The sequence below is a fragment of the Leptosomus discolor genome, chromosome 4, assembly GCF_034619465.1.
Source record: "Leptosomus discolor isolate bLepDis1 chromosome 4, bLepDis1.hap2, whole genome shotgun sequence".
Lineage (NCBI taxonomy): Eukaryota > Metazoa > Chordata > Aves > Leptosomiformes > Leptosomidae > Leptosomus > Leptosomus discolor.
In genome coordinates this window covers 53,259,973-53,286,226 of record NC_141394.1, presented here as the reverse complement: position 1 = coordinate 53,286,226, position 26,254 = coordinate 53,259,973, and the positions used below count along the sequence as shown (strand labels likewise).

Here is a 26,254-nt window from a genome sequence, read left to right as displayed (position 1 = left end):
CTGAGGACACAAGGACTTCAGGTAGCTGTGGTAGGAGATGAAGACCAGGCAGCTCAGGTTTTCTATACAGGCCAACAAAGGTGGGGTTAGAGCAGATGTAGGCAGGGTATAATTGTTTCGGTCTGTCTAGCAACGAATGGTGATTTAAGGCAAGGCTCAGCATTGCAGATTGCAGCATCTATAAGGCAGCTAGTCTGCTTGCTGTCTCTTGCTGGGAGCATTACCCATGCTCCAGTGCCCTCATGATGCTGCTGGTCAAGCTCAGGAGTGCAGAAGAAGTGAGCAGGAATGAGAACTTCCCTGGGCCTGCCTGTCTGCAGTGAGACTGGATGAGAAAAGTTTACCATTGCCTGGGGTAGCAAGTTACGGGCCATTGATTTACTGCTCTTTCTTTTTACTGCTTTTCTTTCATAGGAATAAGGATGTAGTCCTCTCCACTGGAGGAGGAGTCTTTCATCTGCGGGTGACGTGCACAGCCTGCTTTCTGCTTTTGCAGTGCTTCAGCACGTCACACAGTCATTAGCCTCAAACCAAGCCCTGAAACATGTCTGTTCCTGACAGAAGACCTTGCTGCAAGGTGAATAAGCTCAAAACAGCTCAAGCCAGGAGGGAAAGCATCTAACCTGCTATGCAAGACTGGGAAATGGAGTCCTGAAACTGTGCCTGGAGCAAAAGCCCACCTGTTCTGCAGACCATCTTTTCGTGCTCTCCTGTAAAAAACAGAGACACTCTGAACTGCTGCCAGGGTAGGTGTATGGGCAAAAGTAACTTGTAAGCCAAATTCTTCATTCCTTAGAACTGAACACCAGTTTCAACTGTGTGATGCTAGCTTTGCTTATTCACAGCTTCACAACATGTCCTCATTTAATACTTTACAAAATGTCACTGAAGCTGCAGGTATGCACCCTGCACACCAAGTACATTGGAGAGAACTTAACTACATGCGATGTGGCTTTCATTATCCTTACTGAAACGACAACACAGCTGCTTCCTGTGTATGACAAATGTACTTCTTTCAGTCGGGGGTGGGGTTAAAAGAGGTGATTCGGAGTTACCGGCCAACTGCACACACTTTGCAACATCTGGGCAGACTCAAACAATTCAGTGGGATTTGCCTAAGGAGGAGGGCTGTGCAGCTTGAAAGCTGCAGGAGGGGTAGCTCTGCCTTCTGCAGGGTGGTCGAGCCTAGACCCCTGTTCAGCAAGCTCCTGTATCCCTGAAAGCTTTTCCTTTCACTCCCTAAGTGCCAGATATGTTTTCAAGACTGGAACAATTTGGGATCCTTTCCTCCCTTGCAAGGGGATCTGCATGTCTATTTTTCCATGTACACATACCCATTTACAAAAGGGAGGTATTTAGAGTTGAGTCTGTGACAAAGCCTGGATTTAATTAAGATGTCAGTGCAATGAATCAAGCCAAAAGAAAGAACTGCCAGAAAATACAAATCTTTCCTCCCACTCCCCTTCAGCAAGAGGACGCAATCTGTGGACTTACCGTGGCAGCCCCAGCCACATAATCCAGGAAGGTGACCACTCACTGCTCTCAGATGTTGCTTGCGTGGCCTCGGGGGGTGGCAGGCGGCCCCGCTCCTCCTGGGCTTCGCATGCTCTCATCTCTAGGGCTTTGAGCACCACTGATGAGTTGGTGTTTTTCAGCAAGGCGACAGCCTCGCTCCGGCTGACCCCCGTCAGGTCAATCCCGTTCACGTTCAGGAGGATGTCACCTGAGACCGATAAATTGGATGATAAAAGACCCTGCAAGTGTTTCCAGGATCCTCTCCCCACCCCCATGAACAAGTGAGTCAAAGTCACGGGCAAGAACTTGCTGCCTGATGAGACTGTTTGTTAATACTATCGTTTAATGTGGATGTGAAGCATATGCTAGTAAACGTGCCTCAATCATGAGGGAAGGGGCTAGATCCCCACACACAGAAGCATCACCAGGCCGGACAGAGGCTTTGGTCCTGGCTTCTTGTCATGTCATGTGCTGCATCCAGAGCTGAATGGCACAGCTGGGGTCCTGCTGTACCAGCAAGCTTTGGTGCAGGCACCTGATGCTAGTCCAGGTCGCCAAAGCCAATTTCCAGCTAACAACTTTTGCACTCAACCTGAGCTTGAAACCTGAAAGTTTGAAGCTGGTTTTCTCTCAGAACTCCCTAAGCTGAGGACTGCCACTCCAGCTGGCTCTTTGTAAAGTTTGCTATGCAGAATAACATATTATTATTTTAATGTTAATGCCTGTTTGAATGGCCGCCAGCCAAAACATGTTTCTGTATGCCTTATTTATAATGCAGGCGCAGCAGCTTTGGAGAAAAATGCAAAGTTGACCTCAATTACTACAGGGAGAACAATAAAGACACCATTAATGTCATGCAAGCAGCCACAGTGCCAAGTGCTCCGCTACCCTCTGTGGTATGCTCCAACGCCAGGGCTTCCCCAGGTACCCTCTGTGTTTTGCCTACATATTTCTGCAGGCAGGGGCTGTACTCACCAGCAGTCCAGGCAGCACGTCACGAACATTAACCTCTTCTTGTGGTTTCCCCTATGAGACAGACAACAGCCTAATGGCTGCTCTAAACCATGGAGGCTTGTAGTGCTGTTATAACATCACGTATTCATTTGTTTCTAATTTTATCAAATTAACTAGGCTGAATTTTCCATGCTGCCTCATGATGAATATTTTTTGGAAAATATATCCCACTGAGAGGCAGTCATTTCCCAGCAGGAGGAAAGTGGAAACCTGCTGTTTTGCTCCTGTTGTCATGTTCTTACATGAGTTTTGATGAGCAGCCATAGCTCCTGCAAAGGGGAGTTTCCCATGGGTGCCAAGCGCTGCGACCCAGGCTAATGGGGCTTGGCTGGGCTGCAGCTGTTCTGCCCCACTTCTGGGTGCCTTCACTTCTTTCACACTCAGGGTTTCCCTCCAGCTTCTGGGCAGTGACTGGGCTGAAGGGCAAGGGGAGGGGAGCTGTGTGGTTGCTGGTTGCAGGGTACTGAGGTACTTGGCTCTTGGAGATGTAACATCCCGAAAGCTAAGAGTTTCACCATTCTTCTACTGCCTATCTATTCCTGCAAAATCCACTGACGAAACATGCCCCTCGTCTTACTCAAACAGCTTATTCAGGCAGAGGGGGAGAAGCTATTAGTTGTAACACTCTGTTACATCAAGAGCAAAATGGAGCTATAAAGCCAATGTTTCCAGACACGTTATTGAGCCACAAGGCACTAACATTTCTTCATATATGATGGGTATTCTGCTCCTTTATATTTCTTTCAAAGCCATGAATGATGTGACAAACAAGCACAAAAATTTACATTAAAAACCCATGAAGACTGCACAATGAAATTTCCGTAGTTAGGAGATGGTGGTGCAAGCTCATTTTCCTGTGAAAAACTATAGGGTTTTTTTTGCTAACAGAATATGCCTACATCCCAGTTCACAGAGATGGTTACTGCTACCTTTTCTGGTAGCTGACTTGAGACCTTCTAATCTGACACATTCCAGTAACTATGGGATGGCTGAAGACGTCAGGGTGTGACGCTCTTTCACTATACATCTGTTTTTCAAAGGAAGCCTTTGAATTAAAGCAGGCTTTCAAAATCCCCTCTTTTTACCTGTTTTTATCCTGCTGTCTCTGCTGATAACTCCTCCAGGTTCGACACTTATCACATAGATAGGCAAATCCCATTCCCGGTTAGATGCTCCGCCTGCTACAGTCATTCCCAGTGATTCTGTGTGATCTTTCCGGACAGCCACCACCTTCTCATGACAGGTGACAGCATGAAGGGTGCTCTGTGATGGAGAAAACAGCAACAATAAACACAGTGGGCATGGGGACCTCCCTGACAGCTTAGACAGTTTCTACTGAACTGAATATTCGATGAGGGAATACCAAAGCACTTCACAGCCGCCTGCCATGCCTGGCCAGATGGCAGGCATGACTCTCCCCAGGGCTTAGGCATCTGTGGAGTCAGAGCTACCACAGAGATAATCTGTGCTTTAACAGTTAAAGTCAGGCACTGCTCCCACCAAATTCAGAAGTGTTTTAGTGTTGAGACTAATAGAAGTAGATCTTTGAAATGTAAGTAAGGGGAAAAAAAAAACAAAAACAAAACTCTTGATATTAATATCACTGATGGTCCGCATATCTTGACTATCAGGTCACAGTTCTTATCTTGCTGCTTGCAGTCTGAACATCATCTGTATAGTTAATGAGAAGTGGTCCACCTGGGTTAAAGGAATAAAACTCTTGGGTTCAGATGAGAAGATAGACACTTCATTTGCTCTTCCAGATTTCTGTGTTTCTATATAAGTTACTGGTGGGAATACACTCGAAGAATACGTGTTTCTGTTCAGGAAAAGAGAAGGACATTTATAGAATCAAGAACCAGCAGCTTTCAGGGTGCTCTTCCTAGTGCTAGTGCTTAAAAGGACACTTTGGGACAGCCATTTCTACTGTCTGAGGACATTCATCCCCATATTCTTCCCTCTGAACAGGAAAAGTTACATACACATCGCTGATCATGCAGTAACTATGAGCGAGGATGAAACAAACTCACAGGTGGCCTTGGGATGGAGAGACAACACAAGCTGCATCAAAACCTGTGAACTGAATGTCATGTTTACAGTGCATCCAGCTCTTACAGAAGAGTTGGAAATACAAGGGTGCTTCTCCAGAAAACCTGGATTTAAATGTTAATTGCTTTGAGTTCCTTAAGTGTTTAATAAGCTGTGCTCCTGGCATCAACTCCTGAAGATCCCAGCCTGTCTTGCAGAAAAAGCACCATCCATTCCAGTCTCATGTGTAGATATAAGAACATGCTGCTAAATACATTTCAAATGTATATTAAAAAGACTCCCAACCTTCTCATTCATAAGTATGACCTCACCTTTATAATGTGCAAAAATAATCTATAGAACTCATTTAAATCCACATTAATCCCTTCTTAGAAATCCAAGACCCCACAAAGACATTCCGCCTCTATTCCTGGGCCACGAGCACAGAAAGTGGAGCAGGCAAGTCCATGGCTGCTCCCGCAGTGGTGGAGATGGATGGAGGAAGACAAGGGAAGGGAGTTTTTATGGGAGTAGGGCAGACTATATCTCTGTTTTGTGTTTTTTTTAAAGGTATCTTTGGTGGAACTCACTCCACTTCAGGATTTCTGTGATGCAACATTGACAACAAAATCCAGAACCTTTTAACAATTTAGCCAAGGATTTCTAGATGCTTGAGCAGAACAACAGTGGCTACCACAGAGATCCAGAAACAAAACGCAAAGAGCTCAGTGGAAAAGGTCTTCTCGTAGTCACTGGGACAAAACCCCAACTGGTATAGTCGTTTGGACATATCACGTGTCATCCATGCAGAACACAGGCACTGTGTCAGACTAATTTGGCTTATGGCTTGCAAATGAACCTAAAAATTTCTGAAGGTTTTACAACATTCCATTTTAAAAAAAATATAAAAGTTCTAGTCCAGATCGTTTTAACATTTCACCTTTGTCTTTAAGGTATAAATGTTTTAAACATAGTAGTTTTATCTTTGTGCAAACTAAACCAAATATTTCATCCATGTTTGTTCAAAAACATTGTCCTTTTTCCCTTGCAAAGGAACGACTTTTCATCAGGAAAATGCCTCTTCCTGAAGCACGTGGGATAGGGACACTACAAATTTTCACAAAAACGCAGTCTGAAATTTTGTAGCAAAACATGAAATTAGAATCAGACTTGCAGCTCCGAGTGTTCAGAGCAATCCTGTTACTTATGCAGTATCCATCATGTCTCAGACACCAAAAACATTAGCTGATAAAAGAACTAATGCTCTGTTTTTGAGGAATCAGTGCAGAGAGAAGCAGATTTCAATGCAGTGCTTGGTAGTGTATTGTCCAGTTACATTTCAATGAAGAATCATAAAAAGCACTGGTACTTGTGTGTTCAACTGTGCAGGACCAGTTTTCCTTTGAAGCTACTCTTCCACATGTCATTTTTTACATAGTTGCAGATAGAAAGGAATTGAGGCGACTCTGTTGAGACAAAGGCAGTGATGAAAGGAAAGTAAAGCCTTCCTTAGTAAACACACGTAGAGCTTTCTTGGAGGTACAACTGATAATGAGTAAACCAGTTAGAAGGCAATGTTTATCAGTGACTGCATGTCAATGCATTCTCTTCTAAACAATTGTCCTCCTCTGTCATTCTGAAGTGACCTCGGGGGTCAGGGGAAGAAAAACATGACAGTTCATCTCCTCCTCTTTTTAAGTTTTTTTCTTTTCTGTATATTTACTGGAAAATAAATATTTACAATAGATTATCACAAGATCAAAGCCATGATATGTATCTTGCAGGCAAAAGACGTAGCTGTGTCTGTCTGGAAAATGTACTTCACCTGAAGGCTAACCTGCTCATATAGTCAGGAAACGTCGCCTCCTCAAGCAACAGGGTGACAGATTTACTAGACAATTTGTTAGAAAGGAGCAAGAAAACAGTTCCAATCAAAAACAAGTGCTATTTAACTAATGGCAAAGCTCCCACTCACTTCAAAGAAATCCAGTCTGGCCCATTTACTCATTACAGCCTGGCTTAACAACCTCAGCTCCACAAGAAAGTGTTTCTGACATCTTCTCTTTTCTGAATCCAGGCAGCAGCCAGAACAGTTTGGGCTGCGCCTCCCCTGTCTCTGTACATAGGAAAACAGCTTGGTGAGAGCCTGTGCGGGACCAATCTCCTGGCACACCATATGCCCAGCATCACTGCCACCAGAGAAGGACATGGTCACTACAGACCGTCCTCCTCTTTCTCCAGTGCCTTGTTATCTGAGTGGCTGATTGCCGCTGGCATTGGCCTGAAAGAGAGTTGCCTCCTTGTGAGTTCCAGATGGATGCAGGTTGTCATGAGGGCAATGGCTTGGCCAAAAGCAGTTCCTGAGCCGTCATATGAGCAAGATGGCGGCTGGAAGCTAGAATTCATTCTTGCTGCTGAATATAGCCAAGGCTTGAGAGCAGATTTCAGCCCATGTTTGCCTACATGCTCTACAGAAAGAGCTGCTTTCCTCAAAGAGAGCATTCCTGACCTGCTAATACCACCTCCTACAGTAAGCTCAAGGGACAAAAAAAAAAACCAACTTAAAATTAATCAGAATTCACATCAGTTGGCAATCTCTCTATCAATCACACATAATAAAGCAATCCCACTGATGGCAGCAGGCAGCAGAGTCATCAAACCACGCACACATAGGAAACTCCCTTGGCAGTAACGTCTGGCCAACAGGCAAGCACTGCCTTGGTTTTCAACAGGAGCGCGTGCTGTGTTAGGACACTGTACAGGCCAGTGTTACTCCTGCACTAATGTCTATTTAAAAACAAATAACATTCTAAGTCTGCCAAATCATTGAGCTTAAAGATCTTGAATTCTGAATGATGTTCCATTAAACCTTCAGCGAAAAAGCATGAGAAATTCAAACTGACATACTCATACCCTATAAAAAGGCAAATAACACTCCAGTGATGATTGTTATCACACCAAAAGCCCCCGGTCCCTGAGGCTCATCATGTCCCCTGGCTGTATGGATCTCCTGATCTATTGCCAGAGCATTTTCTCTGATATAAGCCATTCACTGCACACAGACAAAGCTAAAAGGATCTAGGAACAGCTCAGAATTTTCTTTTTTTTTTTTTTTGGCTGTGATCTTGCCTGGAAAGTGCCCAAATGGTGGCACTGGACAGAAGCCCACGGCAGCACGCCCACTCAAGGACTTACGTAGCACTCATCTCATGTGGCAAACTGGAAATCCCCCTAAAAGCTGTGACCTATGCAATGAAAGATAATTCATTAGTCTTTAAAAGACTGTTGCAAGGTCAACATTGGCCCTTCAATCTCACAGCTAGCCAAAATAATGTTGAATCTACCAAGAATTCCCATCTAACACCTCTTGGTACAGGAAGAGAAAGTGAGGATCTAGGGCGGTTTACGGAAGACAAGTTATGTCCCCAAATAATCACATGGTATCAAATAATTAGATCAACATGGTACAGCTAACAGGTGCTCAGAGCTTTGCTAGAAATCATACAGTAGCAGCACAAGCTAATTGTTGTCCTACACATATCTCCCTAAGGAAATCATTACTTCATTAGGAAGTAATGCCTTGCAGATGCATGAATAGTTGGGCACTGGGTAGTAGCTACCGAGCATTGACTCTGCTTTCTGGTTTAACTCCTGCTGATTCAATCTCACCTAACATGGGCTGTGATTGTGACCTCATGGGAAAGGAAAACCAGAAATACATAAATAGACACTAGTATATTTTTTACACATAAAAACACTGAATAATGTAGCTTTTTTTTAAAAAAAAAAAAAAGAAAAACTGCAAAAAATGGGTACCTTTTGAAATGCAGAGCTAGGCTTGTCTCCTGGCTGATAGCTGTGCATCCAATCTGACAGGGGGTTCAGTCCAAAGGTCCCTTTAAGGACACATCTGGTTGCCCATTGGGATGGATTTAAACCAGCCCTGCCTGTCTGCCTCCCTGATGCACCCGTGGTAGGGGTGGACAGGGGACCAGCCCACAAGGGTTTGCGTAAGTGGTGACACTCAGAGCAATTAATGCAAATTAGCCAGGCGCATGACTTTAAATTTAGTCAAATAAACAAATTCAGCTCCTGCAAGGACCTACCTTGTTCTGTCTATAGTGGAAAGAATAATGTTGAGTAGATTCAGAAAGGGTGTTTTCAAAGCTCTTGCTGCGTTTGTTTCTGCTTTAAAAGCTTATATATTTGACCATGACAGTCTCTCTGCCTTATGCAGAGAGCATATTGCAAACCTAAATGCACTAAATACACGATGTAACCGGGTACAGAGCAGCGGCTGGAGGGACAGTTTGGTAACCAGAGCCGTATTTGGGTGAGATTATTGCTCTGTGCCACGTGGCTCTGGGTCGGGTCCGCCTGTGCTGCACATTGCCGGCTCCTGTAGTCCCCATATCCCATGTGAGTGCCAGGTGCTGCCAGAGCAGAACCAACGTGTTTTGGATCCAAAGCTCCACAGAAAGACAGTATGCTTGCAGCGGCTGTGGAGACCACAGCCACCGTCTGCCGCTGAACTGTCAGCCAGGTCAGAGCATGGGTATCTTGAGAAATGAGCAACGGACTAATAATTACCATGATTTTCAAGCAGCTTATGGGAATCTCTCAGGTCAGCACACAAAAGCTTTTTGCCTGAAGACTTTGCTGCAGATGGAGAAACTTCAGATAAACCTCTTATTTTTGTTGGAGTGCATTGCCCTGTGCTGGTTTACACCACTGGCCAGGTCCATGCCCATGGCCAGGGTGCTGTGAGCTCGTCATCTCCCTGCCCCACCACTGCCTTTCACCTTCTCCTTCCCTCCCCGTCCCAGATGGAGTCAGGGCAGAAGCAGTGTGTAAATAATGAGGAGCACAGCTTTCATGGTTGTATTGCAAAATAAGACATGCTTCTTCTGGTGACAGAAACAGAAGATAACACCCCGAGACACTAAAGTGCTAGCTGCCCTCCCAGTCCCCTATCCCACAAACAGCAGAGGAACCACGCGAGCGCTCGTGCCCTCACCTTGCCAGGGTTGTTTCTCTCGGCAGGACAGGGCTGCGGGCTGCCGTTGCTGTAACTCCAGCCTGTCTCCTGCAAGATGTCTGGGGTCTGCTGCCTGGTCTGCCGTGACACAATGAAGTGAACCTGCTTCTCGCTGGCCTGTGGGAAAAGGTACAGCATGAATCCTGCTGCCCTGGTGAAATAAACCCCTGCACTTCAGCTCCAGAGGATTCATAAAACATGGGTCCAATTTAAGCATGGTTTGGATTTCCCACTAACATGGCTGCAAGGACATAAAGTTCAGGTCAATAAAGTCCATAAAGATTTACTGCCAGCTACTTAATACTTCTCTTGAAAATGTGGTGTTAACTGAAAAACCCTTCCTATATGCCCAAATTTTGGCTGGAAGCAGTGATCCACCATGGTAAGTGCTGATCAGCTCTTGTGCACACCTGTGTATGCCACTGCAGGTCAGCAACGCGCCTGCCACAGGAGAAAGAGAGACAACCAGACCTGCTGCTGGGAACTCTGGGAAAAAATGCAATTAACCCTGTAATGAGGGATCTGCTCAAGCCTTGGCTGGTTAAAACAAAGAATAAATGACGTAACTGAGTCCACCTGCATGCAATGAGAACAACAAATGTAAGGCAGCTTAAAGAATGGTGTTGTGCAACAATTTTGAGAAGTAAAATCCTAGAGCACAGAGAAAGAGGGAGGAGGGCACAAACAAGCAAAAAACCAGAGTACTGGAGTCTAAAGTGGGAAACAAGTCCAAACTCTCACTCTGGGAACAGGAACAGCATAAACAGTTAACCCAAAATAAGCTCAAAATGCTTCTGGGCCTTTTTGCACAACACAGTCATAATACTTATGATCCCGAGAGGTGCCACAAAGCTTCTAGTGAGTTACATTTGCTCATTATTTTTAAGGTGTTCTCTGTGTGCCTGATATTAGTGTTATTAATTCTGTGTACAGGTGGTTTTTTTTCTGTCTTATTGAAGCACCACTGTTTCCCTAGAAGCAAATGGCTTCATTCTTCCCTCAGTGAGGCTCATATGAAACTGTTCAAGACAACAATGATGCAAAGATAGAGAGCTGAGAGAGAGTGGGGTTTAGCTGGATAAATCGTAGATGTCTGACACAAGGGCAAACCAACATCCTCAAGAGAAGTGTAGAAATAGCCTCAAAGCATACTCAGAAGATAAAAAAATATGATCCTCTAATCTCATTCTCTCCAGGCTGAAGACCCTGATGTTGTGGCGGGCAGGAGAGTCTCTTAAGGGCCGGTCTCCACAGTGACTCCTGCCTGCTCACTCACAGGCTATTAGTGAGGAACTGCTCGGTATCTAACATGGACCACCCCACAAGCATGCCTGGAGGTCTGCTCCCCCTGGGGCTGCAGTAGCAATGCTTGTTGGTACCACAGCTCCAGGGGCATCAGACCTCCAGACTCGCTTGCTGGCACACTGACGTGCACAGCTCGCTGGGGAGAAGCTCCAAGGAAAGCTGGTGTTGAACAAGCAGCTGGAAACCAAACCCAGATCCAGTTGTGCTATTGAAATCAAATCTCCTGCAGACAATTAACAGAAGCCAGAAGACGCCCCTGGGCTTTTTGTTTTATAGTTTGGTTTGTGTTTTCTGGAGCTGGATTCAATAGTAGTAGCTGAGAGTTAAAAAGTTATTTTGAAAAATGTCACTGTTGTTAAAAAAAAAAGCAACCTACTCTCCTAAACCTCCGACTTCAAGCCTGAAATCTGCATGTTCAGTTTGTGCTGTTGCCAAGGAAGGCGATATCTTAGTAAAAAATGTGCGCTTCTGTATTACTTTGCCAATGTCTTGGGAGATGCTATTTTTTTCACCAGCAACTCAAATCTCCACAGCTTCATAAAATATCGTTTGATACATACACATGTATTTCAAAATAACTTTCTAGGTATTTTTACCAGGTCTGTATTTATAGAATGTTAATTCCTGGACTCTGGACTCAACAGGTACCCAAAAGCAGAATGTTGTATCTTGTGAGAAAGGAAACCGCCCTGGTCCCTAGTTTGTAATATGATTGAGATGGAACTGAACAATACAAGACTAAACCTCCTAAGGCCATACAGCCCCATGAAAATCCAGTTTTCTCTAAAACAAACAACTTCAACTTACGCAACTTCTGTTTAAAACTCATCTGCTGCCACATGGTTAGTCTCAAAGTTGGTTATTTAGAGGAAGGTTGTAAATGTGATTAATTCCCATAGAACGACTAGCAAAAGTTCAACAAGAGTCTCTACTACAATGCCACATTTGTCTCCAGGTCAGTTAAGTTGAGTAATTTCTCAGAAGTCCAGCATGTTTTAAAAAGTTATCCAAACAACAAGACCAGCTTTTGTCTTTATGTACTTCCATATAAAAACCCATTAACATTTCTGCTGATCAGAGTATTAATTACTGCTTCATACTGTTCCCTCCATCCATCCCTCTTAAACTTGTTTTTCCCACAATTTTTTCTTGATTTTTTATGCTGAAGCAAGAATTAAAAAAATTAGGTTAACTTTGGGACTGAATGCAAATAATAGCCAAAACAATCTACTAGAGTTAGAATTTATGTTGCAGCCAAAGCAAATAAGGCAGGAATGCAGAGGCATGGTGGCAACTTCTGAGCATCTATTAGGTAATTGCATCTTAAGAAAAGGCAGCAGTGCTGCTCTCGGCAGAAGCCGCCCCTTCTTTCTCAGAAATGATGGAACACATCATGACCTGCTTTCTGCTGGTGGCAGTTGTTGTGATGGAGAGGGTGTTGTGCGCCTGTTGCAGCTGCTCTGAACTGTGGTGGGGGAAAGAGGGAGAGAGGAGGGCGAACATCTGAGGGCAGTAAAGTCTGCCCCAACCCGTGCAGCTTGGCTTGATGTGCTCACATGAGCACCCACTGATCTGTTACCTTGTTCCTTTTCTTGTCACTGCCATGGAAAACAGATGTGGAATGTCACGTTATTTAGATTAAAAGTGCCACATCTGACACAAGGCCATGACTAAAGATGACGCGACAGATGGGAAGCATCAAACTCCCAAGTGTTACGATGTGTGCACGTTCCTAATTAGCACTCATGTGTTTTCGTCATTTCAGTTCTTGTGACTGAGCTTATAAACAGCTAGACACCTAATCTACTGATTAACAACTGCTTCACATATGCTAATGTATAACTGCTAAAGGCCTGAAGAATCAGATCCATCTCAACTATTCATTATTTAGAAGTCAAAACTAATAAGATTGCACAGAAATCTGACGTTCTCCCAGCTGTGCTTGTCTTAATCAGCCACCACCACCTTTTACTGAATGTTAGTTCTGTTTTTAAAGAAACCGAGGGCGTCTTTGAATCTTCCACCACCATTAATTCGAAGACCTCAATGTACTGCGAGTGACACGCTGAGGTCTCAACAGGCAGGATACTGTTGAGAAATCAGAGGACACAGTAAAACATCCCTTCGTGTAAGAAGCAAATGCAAAACACTTGTGGCTTCAATATAATGGTTTTTCTCTGGCATAACATGGAAACAGGAAAGGCAAATGATAATTGATGAAAAAACATGACAAAAAAGACACAGGTTCCGGGAATTCTGCATTAGACAAATGTGATTCACAGAGCTCACATCAGTGCAGTGTAATCCTGGCTGTTTGGAAACCTGAGTCTCCCCTTTGATGGGCATGTTGTTTAAATTTCCAGTCATTGGTGTGCATTTCAAGCATTATTATAAATAACATCCACTCTTTGGAACCCAATAAGAGCTTTAGTTGTGTTTTTAAATGCTTGTGTGTGAATGGTCTCATTAGTCATTTTTTCCATTTCATCTCTAGGCTGCATGTGTTTTTTGCTTATGAAGCACTGTTGCCTTGTTTTGTAGCCGTAAAGAACTGTTCCAAGAATACCAATTTTTTAGAAAGGTTTTCATTCCAGACTTGTTCCCCTCCGAGAATTTAAACCTCCCCCCCAGCCCCCCCCCCCCCCCCCCCCCCTGCATTCTGCTCCCAGTTAGTGAGCTACATAAAGTAGTACAGAAAGATATTGGGCCAGAATTTCAACAACTGGCACTATGCAAGGGGATGCCATTTTCTTTACCTATGCTATAAACTTCTCAATAAAAGTTGGCTAAGGCCAACAGTGAACCTATGCTAAAGGAGGAATCTTTTCCACAAAATGCATGGTTTCAAATGCTTCTTTCAGTCCAACTCATCTTACCCTGATTATACCTGTCAGAAAGGGGAAGCAATCAGCCTGGTTTGACACCTTGTTATTGAGACACATGAAATTCTTCAATATCTGAACACTCTGCATGCCTCCAAATGAAATGTAAAATTGCAGAAGTATAATAATTACTATAAATATGAGATAAAACCAATGAAAGATTCTTGGCTTTGCTTTTTATGTTGAAGTTTTCTAAAAATTGTAGGCTATAAAGAAAGAAAACAAATGAAAATGGTTCTGGAGGGGAGGTTAGGCAGAAGCTGACTGATTATGTAGTGGAGAAAGGCACAGGTAAGAATGTTCAGCGGATTGCAGAAGCACCCCTTTAATTCTCCACATGAGTCTAAATAGGGATTTATAAAAACCACAGTTACAGACCCATTTTTTCCAAAACACTTGGATTTCCGTATGATGGATTCAGGTGAGAAATCTCTACAAGGTATGGAGTACCTTCAGTCATAAAACACACCCATGTGAAATTACCAAGTCTGGGAGGACGATGTTTACACTGAAACATGCTGTCCATTGCCTTAATCTGCTCTGGTTTGCTCCAGGGCTGCACGAGGGAGCACTGTGGCTCCTTCTGAGCTGGAGGAGTCAGGACCCAGCTGGACCCAGTGCTTCCAGGGTGCAGGCTGGCCTGCATTTTGGCAGATGGCATCACTCTTTGGTGATGCACACAGCATATGGATGTTTACATTGATCTGTACATCACAAAGCCTGATGGCAGCAGGCATCACTGCAAGAGTCCATGCCCATATTCACCCTTGTACTCACAGTGAAAGCAAGGAGCTTTTAGATGTGTGAACTCCCATCTGAGCCTGACATGTCTCCTTCTCTCCCCTAAACAGACATGTGTTAAGTTTGGCCTCTGCTCCCGATGGATGGTGAAAATACACTGTTTGGTTTTTGCAAAGTTCAGAAACCAGGATCAAAGTGGTGTGACAAACCTGTATCAGCTGGGCTGCGCTCTCCGGACTGCCGTACCGATGGTCATGCCCATTGATGGCCAACACCCGGTCATTCTCCTGAAGATGTCCATCACGGGCAGCCACGCCGCCCTCCAGTAAGTTGAAGATAAATACCCCTGGTTCATCAGCCTTGCGGACCAGCTTTATTCCCAGCTGCTCCTCCGGGCTGCTTTTGTTTAGCACAACATGAAAACTGTCATCCCTATTGCAGTGAGCATCAAAGGAAAGTCCGCTGTTTCGACATCGGTACCTCTGCTCTCGGAGCACCGTCAGTCGGAGCATGTGGCAGGGTTGCTTTAGGATTGACAATGCGTAGTTGTGAGGCACATTTTTGATGTCCATGCCATTTACCTGGAAGACAGGAGCATAAATCAGCAGCAGAAAGACTGCCTAATCTGAATTGGCACTGGAGAGGGCGGATCTATTTACACAGATGTCTTCATATGAAGTGACATGTGCTATTTCAAACTGTGTCACGCAGGAGGCCAAGTTTGTGGTGCAGAACAGTCTTCCCCCCAAGGAAAGGACACACTGTACAGATTCTTTCTGCCTTTTTTTCCCCCTTTCTCCCTGATAGTCTCCAGACATACATGTTATTTTTCAGCTTTATTATTGCTCTTTCCCAAGCTCCAATATCCTTTCAAATATCTTGGTTTTATGACACTAACTTCTGATTTCAAATCATCTTGCCAGTCTTTCCTTTCACTCCCACCACTTTCCTCTTCATTAACTCCCAGCTATTCTTGGTACAGTAAAAAATGCGTTTCCACTAATGAATCTCTAATTAAAACAAAGGAAGGCACCTCAAGTAGAAGTTTAAATGCCCTGGATATTTACTACCAATTATGCTGATGCACCACGCCAGAGAACTGGGCTTTTTATGTTTCTCAAAGTTTTCCAGGTAAGATTAACTCAGATGGTGAGCATCTGCATAACTGCCACTTCTTTAGTTTAGCAGGGGAAAAGAAGGAGAAAAAAAAGGGCTTCCAGTCAATCCTGTTATGTCTGTGTGTGTAAGAGTGACTAGGCATTACACGTTATGACTGCTAAATGAAAACCAGTTGCAAGGTTGTAATTCGTTGCTGGCTGGAAAACCTGAATCAGACAAGTTATTTCCATGTAGTTTCACATTGCACAGGTTGAACCATTTAAATATTAAGAAACATCTCGAAACTGCAACAGAAATATTCCCCAGCACCAACAAAAGTGATCGTCTGGCATTTGTTTTTGCAGACTGCCTGTGTGGGCGTGACGGTGCTGTCCCCACTGCGTTCTGATGGGGTGACTGCACCCCTACAGACACAGCTCAACTAACTTTAAGTTGCCAGCTTGGGTACCACAAACTGCGTGAGCTGCACCAGCATGGAGCTGAAGTTGCTGGGAATCCTTGGTAAATCCCCAGGCAGTCAGCCATGGCCAGAGAGAGCCCACATCATGATCCTGAGAAATTCCTTTGGCTGCAGTCTGTCAGACACGAAGCAGAAGGCATGTCAATGCTGGCATGCCTCAAGTGTCCTCAGCTACCACTGGGGTCAGCAAAAGCTAGGAAAGCATGGTGGCTTACAGGTGGTGCTCTGAACTTCAAAGGACAGTATCCTTAATAATTACTCACATGAAATATGTAGTAGAAGTCAGTAGGGCTGGGAGAACTACCCACTAACCCTACCAGCCAGGCATGCCACAGCAGGCAGTAAGATGGGCATCCAGAGTCCCACCTGGAAGATGACTCTGAGTTGTGCATGCCAGACCTTGCAGTGCACCCCTCTTCCAGCTCCTGTAGCCTTATCCCAGCTAATGCCAGACTGATTACTGTGGGTACCAGCACCAGTCTGTCTATGGCAGCATGGCTCACAGAGAACAAAGCAGTCTGCTCAAATGTTTACCTGTAATTTGGAAAACCTATGCTGAGCTCTTTTCCATCTCTGGCTGCTCTGTCACCAATTTTTGAGCCAGCTGATTTAAACTGCTTTGGGTATACCTGGATGAGCTGTACCTGTATCTTTTGCTTGCAATCTGAATATACCTGTGAACTCCAATCACATACCATCAAAGCATCAAAGCAAGGAAAGGAACTAGTATTTTCTGTCATCACTCTTTCCTTCTCAAGACTGAAACATTAATATAATTTAACATCCTTGCAGACCTCCAAGTCACTGGGGCAGCTGAGAGTGCAGTTCCCATTCAAAAGCTATTGCCAAATCCACTGCTCACCAGATACATGATCTTTAACCATCTGACCTAATTCTTGTTCATCTGTTACACATTTCTGCAGAAACAGGAGCAGAAGTAGCAGCCAACAGCTAATTGAATGCTGCTCAAGTTTGTTCTTAGAGATTTCACCTGTGGCTGCTGGTGGAGCAGTGCTCCCAAAATAGAGTGGGCAGCATCTCATGCTCTATGGTGCTGAATACATCATACAAGGGAGCTAGATGCTGAAATAACTTAACCCTGATCAGGACCCTATCACCTATCCTGGTGTAAGTGGGATGTAAGGCAATGAAAATCTCACTAACTGAGATTTAAGCCCACAGTTCAGTAGAAACAAACCGGGCAAACAGCCCAGCTTCTGCTTTCAGACAAAAATTTTTGCACTGCTGTGTGTCAGAAATACCAACAGTCTATTGCACTCCATTGTATTTCGGATCTACCATGTTTGGGTAGAAATCAGAGAGGCCTGGTAGTGAATAGGAAAAATAAACAAACCCATGAGCCTCAAAAACTGTTGAAATGTATGAAATCATCACAGCATGCAGAGCAACTGAACGTCTTTCTGCGTGCATTATTTTACCCACACAAACAAGAAACATCGCAAGTCTCACCTCATAATCAACTTACACCATCTTATTCTTTGTTAGGATACTTTTATCTTGTACCTCTGCAGTACTGTACCTTTAGTATCATGTCTCCAGGCAGCAATCTTCCATCTCTGGCAATTACCCCATCTCGATAAATATGCTGTATAATAATGTGAACCAAAGGAGTTTCACTGCCTCCCACAATCCTAATGGCCAGGTTTTCATGGGGATTGGTACGGTTGATTTTAATGCAGGTAATTTCCCCATCTGGAATCAGGTGATACAACCTGGGAAAACCTGGAAATGCACATTGTAAGGTATTTATTTGACATCACAGCTTTGCCTTGTTACAACATGCACTGCACAACTTCAAGTACCTGCCAATTATCCGAACTAGGTTTTATGCATGGATGTGATTTATATGAAGTGCAGAGGAAAGGATACATGTGCTTGCTGACTGGGCTTGAAGAGATCTTTTTTTAATTAATACATTCAAACTTCCTTTTTTCCCCACAAAACACAACCCTAAACCTTTGATGTAATCTAGACAGATTAAATGTACTTAAAAACCATTACACATGCTAATATTTTAAGGTAACGAAATACACTTTTAGTCACCAGAGACACCTCTGAACCAGGCCACGGTGTCTTGCTGGCCCTAGAGCAGACGGGCATGGACACTTGGACAGACATCCATCCCGGCTGTGGTGGGCTGCACACCCTGTCTCACTGGTAGCATCCCGGGCTGCCCTGTTTGCCTCTGTTTTTGGTGCCATAGCTGAGGACTGGGCGCTTGGCTTGTGACATCCAAGGAAGCGGTTTTTTTACCTTCAGTTAACCGAAAGCAAGATTTCTCAGGCAACTCAAAGCACAGAGTAACTTCCCTACAAGACCCCTCTCCTTTCTTCACTGCTTGAACTCTAGGAAGTAGTAATGACCGACTTTTACAGCAACATGTCTGTATTAAAACCACAGTATGCTTAAGGTGCCTGAAGGGAAAAAATCTCTGCTGGCCTTACCAATCTGGTTGTGGGGAAGAGCAACTAATGGTGGGCAGGGTTCCTTTCTGTATTTATAATGCACTGGATAAAAGTATTCTCCTCCCAACCCTACTTTTCAGCTGGTATGTTTGTTTTCACAGCATGTCACTAATACCTCATTTTCTTCTAGATCCATTCAAAATTTTAACCCACATTCAATTGCAAACAAAGTTGAAGTGAAAGCACCAGTGAGTTTTCTAGCACAGGTGCATCAGCCTTCAATTATTTTCAATCCCCCATAGGTGAGAGAAAGTTTTTGAATTTTTTGTGAGTGGATCCAATCCAGCGCTCATATGAAAAACCTGTAAGCCAAAAATTTAAGTGCTAATATTTTTTCAATAACCTATTTTAGAAATGAAAGAACAGTGTCTGTTACTGAATAGCGGTAAAGTGTTAAATGAAAATTAACAGAGCAGTATCTGAGATTGAATAAATATTTTCTACTACAGAATTAGCAGGCAACAAACCATCAAAGCACAAAAACCTTTTGGGAGAGAGCAAGGGGAAAGAAAGAACAGGAGAAAAATATTAAGAAACACCATGTTGCATCCCTTACCACTTCTTTGATCACATGCTCTTCGAGGTGGGAAGCTGTCTTCCTCCATGTCTGTAAAAAGCACCTACCGGTAGCACAGACTTCGACTTTGTGGTTTTACACAGAGTTGACAGGCAATAAAAGTCTATCCAGACAACTATGCAGCCTTCATCAACCTAATATCCAAGTGTTGATTTAGTTTATACTCTCATAGTAGTAGTTTCTGCGCTAATACTTTAGTTTTTTACACAAATTTACTTTAGTTTTGCACACAAATTTAATGTCTCGGGAATGAAAGGTGCTTTGTATTCCCCATACTCTTCTCTTTTCTGAACATTATTTGCCCAGATTGTAACTTGTTCGCTTCTCTCTAGCCTGAAGGGTGGATTCACTTCGGCTAAATCCAGGCCTTTAAGCCAAGTGCATAATTTGGTGATCTACTTGCTCTGGTTTCCTTTATAGTGCATGGGCACCCAAAGGGAGCGATACCCACTTCACTGCTAAATCACCCCTGGAGGTGCTAGACTTTCTCCACTGCTAGGTCAGAAGAAAGAGGCAATGAACTTTTGCATCTCAGTGGGGTGCTTAAAGTCAGACAATACAAGTACTCCCCAAAAATCACCAAATGCCTGATCCCTGCATCAGAATAAGCATGCACACTTTACACTCTCTGTGTGGATATATGGGTATTTATATGTAAAAATGCAAATGATAATCTGGATCCCCAGATCTTCTCTGCACAGATATAGGACAAATAAATATCTCTGTATATTTTGCAGACTATGAAAGTTGTCCTACAGCAGAACAGCTTCCATTTCCCATTGGGTGGTGATTCACCTCATGTCCTAACAAACTGCACTTTTTGACTCAAACACTCATTCTCCTATACTTCACCCAAAAAATTTTTCTAAAGTATTTACTTAGTTACATTTCTTGACCATGGAGAACTGTGGACTGAACAAGCTACAGATGCTCTCACATTATTTCAGTCTGTAATCAACCCAGAGCAAAATCAGAGCATAGTGGCAGGGAACAAGTCTCTACACTTATATAAGACTTACATATATCTTTATATAAGGTATAAACATAAAAGTTTCTTTGCATCTTGAACAATCCCTTAACTGGTTTATTAAGTCTTGCAGTGGCACTTGGATGACTTTCAATATGACTTTATGCAGATTCTTTTGGAAGAATTTTTATACCTAATTTCTATCTGAAGTGTGCAGTCTACAACAAAACAAATCTTCCCAAGACATTTTTCTTGCCAGTCTGCAAGTCACTAAGGTTTCTCTTTTCATAGTTAACAGGATGTACTGCCTCACCTCCTGTCTTCATTTGATCTGTATTCTTTATTGAATATAATCAATAAATTCCACCATTTTCTCTCAGATGGGCCAAGCAACAAAAATAGCTCCATGATCTCTTAATTTCTGCTCTCTCTATTGAAGACTTGACTCTTGTTTTCATCCTGAACATATACATAGATGTTTGTATTACCACCAACCTAGACTGTCATAAGTGAAAGACCAATGCCTGTTTTGATAAAATAACAGTAAATTTGACAAAGTAAATGTATAAAATACACAAATACATATTTTTTTTGAGTAAGAAAATTCACAATCACCTTTTCACCAAACAGTCTGCATACATGGTGTGCAGGTTGATCAAAATCTACCACGCCTATTTCAAGATGATGCCATGCCTGGAAAGCAATACCTTCAACATGAATTTTTCTAATGTGTATACCATACCCAGAAAAGGTGGACCTTGCTCCAGCACCCAGTTGTGTACAGTGAATGGGGCCTCAGCAGCCCAGCACGCCAACTGGGTTGAGGGCTTGTACCATTCACATATACACAGCCTGTTGTGAGGCTGGAGCATCAGTTTGCACAGACCCCGTTTTCCAGCCCTTATGCTCTTAATTAGAATTCTCTGTTCCCTTTCACCAGGTTTTCCAGAGCAGGAAAACCCAGGAGTATTGCATACCTTTCTTTACCATTTTATATTTCCAGTCCTTAAATATCGAAGAGCTGCTGAATCTAGAAAGAAGTAAACTTTCTGTCTTGTTTTTGGTGATTCTTGCAGGTTTTCCCACAGAGTGTTGTGGTTTTGTCACCGGGGGTTGTATGGAGCATTCTGAATCTGTCAATATAATAAAATGTCATCTGCATTCAGAAAGATGGTGTGTGCTTTTTCCTCAAGCAATATTCTCCTTATATTAGTGTGCAATTTTTGATATTTTCACACATCCCATTGCAGTAACAAATAACATAGGAGAGACCAGCTTTACACAGCAAACTCCACTTGTCTGGTGTGATGTAGGACACTAAGGACTCATTAGTATAGTGATCATGAGACTGTAATACAAAATGTTAAGTATGCTTAGTATTTTATCCCCACAATTTATAACATTTATAAACTTCCTTCAGCACTCAGATTTCAGCTGACTTCTGTGTGCACCATGCTCCTTCTGACAGTGCTGCCATCAGGACAACTTCTGCCTTCGTTCCCAGTATCTCGTGTGACAAAGCACCATGTAATGTTTGCTGTGACTCTTGAGTCCGTATTAATTAAAGGTCACTGTAACAGAACTGGTGTCTCAGGTTGCAAGTCCTTATTTAGATCAGAAAGTCTCACTGATGTGAGGTGCCAGCCCACCCCCGCTAATAAGTCTATCTGGGGGGAACTCACACTTATGCTTACCAGTACCTGGTCACCAGAACTTAAATGAAGCTTGTGTGACCTATTCTTGGAAAAGTCTTGTGTCTGTGAATGTCACATGCACTTGCACTAGTGTGGGACTTCATTCTGCAACTCTTCCTTCCCAATTGATTTTCATTTAGCATTTCATTCTCCCAGCGGTTTGCCATCATTTTGATTTAGTGCCTTCCATTAATTCTTCAGGGATGCTGGTCCAATGAAGGGGGTAGGTAGAAGGCAATGCCAGCTCTAATGTCTCTTCTTGCTTCTGGACATGCCTCTCACCAAGGACGTCCCAAAAGAACTTAAATGAAGCCATTGTAGAGTTGAACATGTCTCAAAAAAGTTGTGGCTATCTCATCTACAGCAGGCAAAGTTTATTTGTCTGCAGTGGAGGAATTGCTAGAGAGCCAGTCTTTTTCTTCTGGAAGTTGCCTGGCTCCTTGTCCTCGAGCAGAGTGCTTTGAACCAGTTCCAACAGCTGTTTTGGGAAATCAGAACTGCAACTGAATCAAATCTGGGGAAAACAGGAACAGCGTGGGATTCCTGCGGGGTGCAGCATTCCTGAGACTGAACCTGGGCTGCGCTGTCTTGTCTTGCATCTGGATAAGCCACTTTCTTTTCTGCACATCAAGAGCCTTAATGCCATGATGTGGTTGATACCTAGAGGCATCTGTGTTTCACTTACCTTCTTTTTCTTCATGTACCTTTCACAAACATTGAAGTATTTAAAATATATATCTATTTATATATATATATATATATATATATATATATATATATGAAATACAACAGGGCTCAGATGGCTCAGACTGAACCGTAGGAGTGAGACACACCCATACAACAAGAGAGTCTGTTTTGTACTCCTGCCAGGGGAATGGGACAACTCTGTGGGGACAACTCTGTGTGTCCAACTCTGCACAGGGGCAACTCTGCACAGGTCGGCAGATTCCACCAGTTGTCAGCGCCACGCCAGTCCTCCCCACCATGCTGTGCTGGTCCTTGGTGTCATGCCAGTCCTCCCCACTGCTTGCTGCCTTGCTGGTCCTCCCTGCCATGCAGCAAGCTCCACAAAACAACATCCCCCTCAAAGAAAAGAGAAAAAAAAACAAGCCAAGGCAAACGAAGCCAGGCAGTGCTCAGGAGGCCGGCATCCTCCCTGCACCCAGAGATGCACCCAGAGCTTCTCCCTCTCCTCCTTTCCCCCTGCTGCCCCCCCAGTTGCTTGCCCCCCTGCCTGCACGCTCCCTCCTCCTCCCCCTCATGCAACGCACACTGCAGGCACAGCAGGAATGAGCTCACGGGCAGACCCCTCTCTGCCTCCCATGAGAGACCACTTGCTGCCAGGTTCTTGAGGCTCCCACGGTGCTGCACAGAGCCGCTGCTGGTGTTCAAGGGCTTTGTGGAGCTTGCAGTATGGTGGGAAAGACCAGTGTGGTGCAGCAGGGAGGACCAGTGCAGCAGGGAGGATGAGCATGGCGTGGCGAGGTGGGGAGGAGCAGCGTGGCACCGAGGACCGGTGAAATCTACCGACTTGCACAGAGTTGTCACCACACAGAGTTATCCTAGAACCTCCTGCCAGGGCTGCCTTGGTCTTGACTGCTGCAGAGAAATAACAGATGGTGGAACTGCACCCACCACGAGACTAAGAAGAATAAGGTTGACGTTGAACAACATTTGACATCCTCAAGCAATCATAAATTCAATTTATTTTACAATGGCTTGACTGCAAAATGGAAGTGATGAAAGTTTTTGAAAACCAGCAGCACAGCTCCCTTTAACGGTAAAACTGTATAGAGGTTTTTGCAATCGCATTCCCAAATTCTTTCCTCCTAAAGCGTTAGCTGTTTTACAACTTGTATTTGTAGCTCAGTTTGAGTAAAGAGTATACATATCTATAGTCTTTCTTGGAAGTGAATTTACAGAGTGTGATGCCAAACTAAGAGCACAGTGATACAAATAAACATAGCAAAGCTGGAGCAGTCTTTGCTTGGAGATATTTTATCATTTAAGTAGATTGTCAAGGTCATTTACACCAGTAGATCCAGTCAGAAGATATCACATCTTAAATGCATTAGTGCCAGAAGGATGTCCCTGTCACCTTCCCTCACATCTCAGAATGAAACCCTCTCTTTTAAACTTTCCTAATTTTTGCTTCAGACCTGGAAAGCTATTTGTAACTGTAAGTGCCAATAATGAGATTACCCTCAGGTAGACAGCACAAGCTTGGGTGCTGCACTACAGACAAATACTTCTTTGCATGGGTTACTTACAAATGACCAAATTATTAAAATTATTAAAAAGGAGAAATTCTTAATATCTCCTTCCCCCAAACATTTTTCTCATCGGTGTTTGCACTTTTCACTCACTTCTAACAGTTTCTTTGGTTTGGGCAATGAATAGTTCTTTGATGAAAATGTCATCAAAATGTTTAAACAGAGGAACAAAGAAATAGAAATCATGAAGTAATCTTCACAGTGAAGGACTGCTACAAGCTCCAGGTATAAAATAACTTTAGACTGTAACTATTTCTCTGCTGCAATTATAACAGAAACGCATTTGCCATTATACACCATATTTTTCGGTGTCCCTGGGTAGCAAAGGAGTTTTCCAAAACCAGTACTGCATTCAGCTTTAAGTTAAGGAGAATCATGGTTATTTGAATACTTTTTCTCCCACATCAGGAATGATTATTTTGTCTTGCATCCTCACAGTCATACTACAATGGAGCATTGGCCAAGTAGACATATCAGGTTCAGGTTAAAGGCACCTACATACCCTGCAGTGGGCAAATAGTTAATTTGACATCAGTGCTGCTGATGTTGAGGGCCAATGCGTAGGTAGGTATGCACTATAGTTTTCATTCTCAGAGCTGCTTTGACCAAAATAGAGGCAAAACACAGATTAAACAGAGATATCTGAACTAAGATGAGGGAATTCTGAAAAGTGGGGACAGATAGACAGTAATACATTGAGGTTTGCCAGATGATCTGACAGCTCCTTTATCAACAAGAGGTTGTCAGCAAGAAGCAGTTATTTAACTCTGTGCCCCCTGAGAGGCTGGCACAGTCTCAGCTTTATTCTGCTCATGCACTGACTAAGCCTGCTGAGGAAGGGAGCCACCAGAGAGGTGGTGAGGTGCCATCCAATCTCCTAGAGCAATGAGGCATGGCTGAGGTGTGCTCTCAGGTGGTGCCAGACATGAACCTGTGAATCTTGGGGCAAGGCAGCAGCAGCTTTCCTGCCAGGTTTGGGGACCTCCAAGGCCAAGAACCACCACCCACAGGAGCATCTCCATTCCCAGGAGGGTGAAGTGGCAATGGGGAGGCAGACACATGGGGCTGCCTTTTTCTAATGGGTTTGGGCTGGGCATTTAGCGAGCACAGGGCAGAGTATACTGCAGTTATCCTTAAAGATTTACCAGCAACTCTAACCAGGAGTCCAACCGCAGACTGCTCAGAACAGCTGAGAATTTAAAAAAATAAATAAAAGAAGAAAATATACAGAAGAAAACAAGCCTCCAGCTGGCAGGATGATGATAACTGCTACAGAAAGAAATAAATTAATTTCCTCCTCCAACAAGAAGAAACAAAGAGAGCCTTTGAGATGTCATCACACAAAGCTCCTGTTGCGAAGGACTGAGTGGAGATCTTTGTTAAAGTTGCATTTGTATTGCTGCAAGTTACTTGCTTGCATTTTTTTAAAGAACAAATTCCAGAACTGTGTAATCAAAATGCATTCTTTGCATGTGTAATTAATACAGTAGTTTAGGTACCCAGCTTCTGTGATCTCATATGTAAGAATAACTGCTCATTAAGTAATTACATGCCTACCTGGTTTTTCCAGTGCAGTAGAACACATACGGAAGTTTACAGGCGTGCTTGGTGCAGAGGAATGAAACCACAAGCAGAGTCAGGGAGAGAATGATAGTCTCGACACTGTCAGTGGGGCCCTGGAGTGACTGCCACTTCAGGGTCCCATTGCATGTCCCTTAAAAACGAGACATCAGTGCTTTTCATTCTGCTAGAAATGTAAAGGCCAAGTGTCATCTTCACACCTCCTTCTGTTAACATCTGGACTGCACTGGGTTCCTGGATAGGAGCTGTTGGCATCCATCATGTCCACACTCTGGACATGAAACCAAGCTTTCAGTGGAACAGTTGGTAACGTCAACTATAAGCCTAGGTAGAAAGCGGTCATAAAAATGTCTGTGCCCCAACCTGAACAGGTGTCTTTTCAAAAGTATGAACTTGATACATGCAGAATTTAATTCCAGCTGAGGAAGGGAAAGCTTTCACTTACAACAACTGAACAGTTGCTAGGGAATGAGAAACATACCTGTCTGCTCAAAGAGAGCTGTAGACAACTTATTTGCAAAATTTTACTTGGGGAAAAATAATAAAAATATTTGGGACAGTGAAGTTATTGATG

General features: G+C 43.6%; 1 protein-coding gene across 3 annotated transcripts in view; it reads right to left on the bottom strand.

The window, feature by feature from the left end:
- Nucleotides 1–26,254, bottom strand: part of LNX1 (ligand of numb-protein X 1) — a 68,825-nt gene that overhangs the window by 6,472 nt on the left and 36,099 nt on the right. For 2 of the 3 annotated variants that reach the window (XM_086464099.1, XM_086464100.1), the window contains exons 4-8: nt 17,643–17,845; nt 14,733–15,104; nt 9,575–9,712; nt 3,615–3,792; nt 1,495–1,723 (exon numbers count right to left, since the gene is read on the bottom strand). In XM_086464099.1, the coding sequence (XP_086320225.1) occupies nt 1,495–1,723; nt 3,615–3,792; nt 9,575–9,712; nt 14,733–15,104; nt 17,643–17,845 (1,120 nt within the window). Of the gene's footprint in view, nt 1–1,494; nt 1,724–3,614; nt 3,793–9,574; nt 9,713–14,732; nt 15,105–17,642; nt 17,846–21,109; nt 21,266–26,254 lie in introns of all 3 variants that reach the window. The other variant, XM_086464098.1, reaches the window with a different exon arrangement.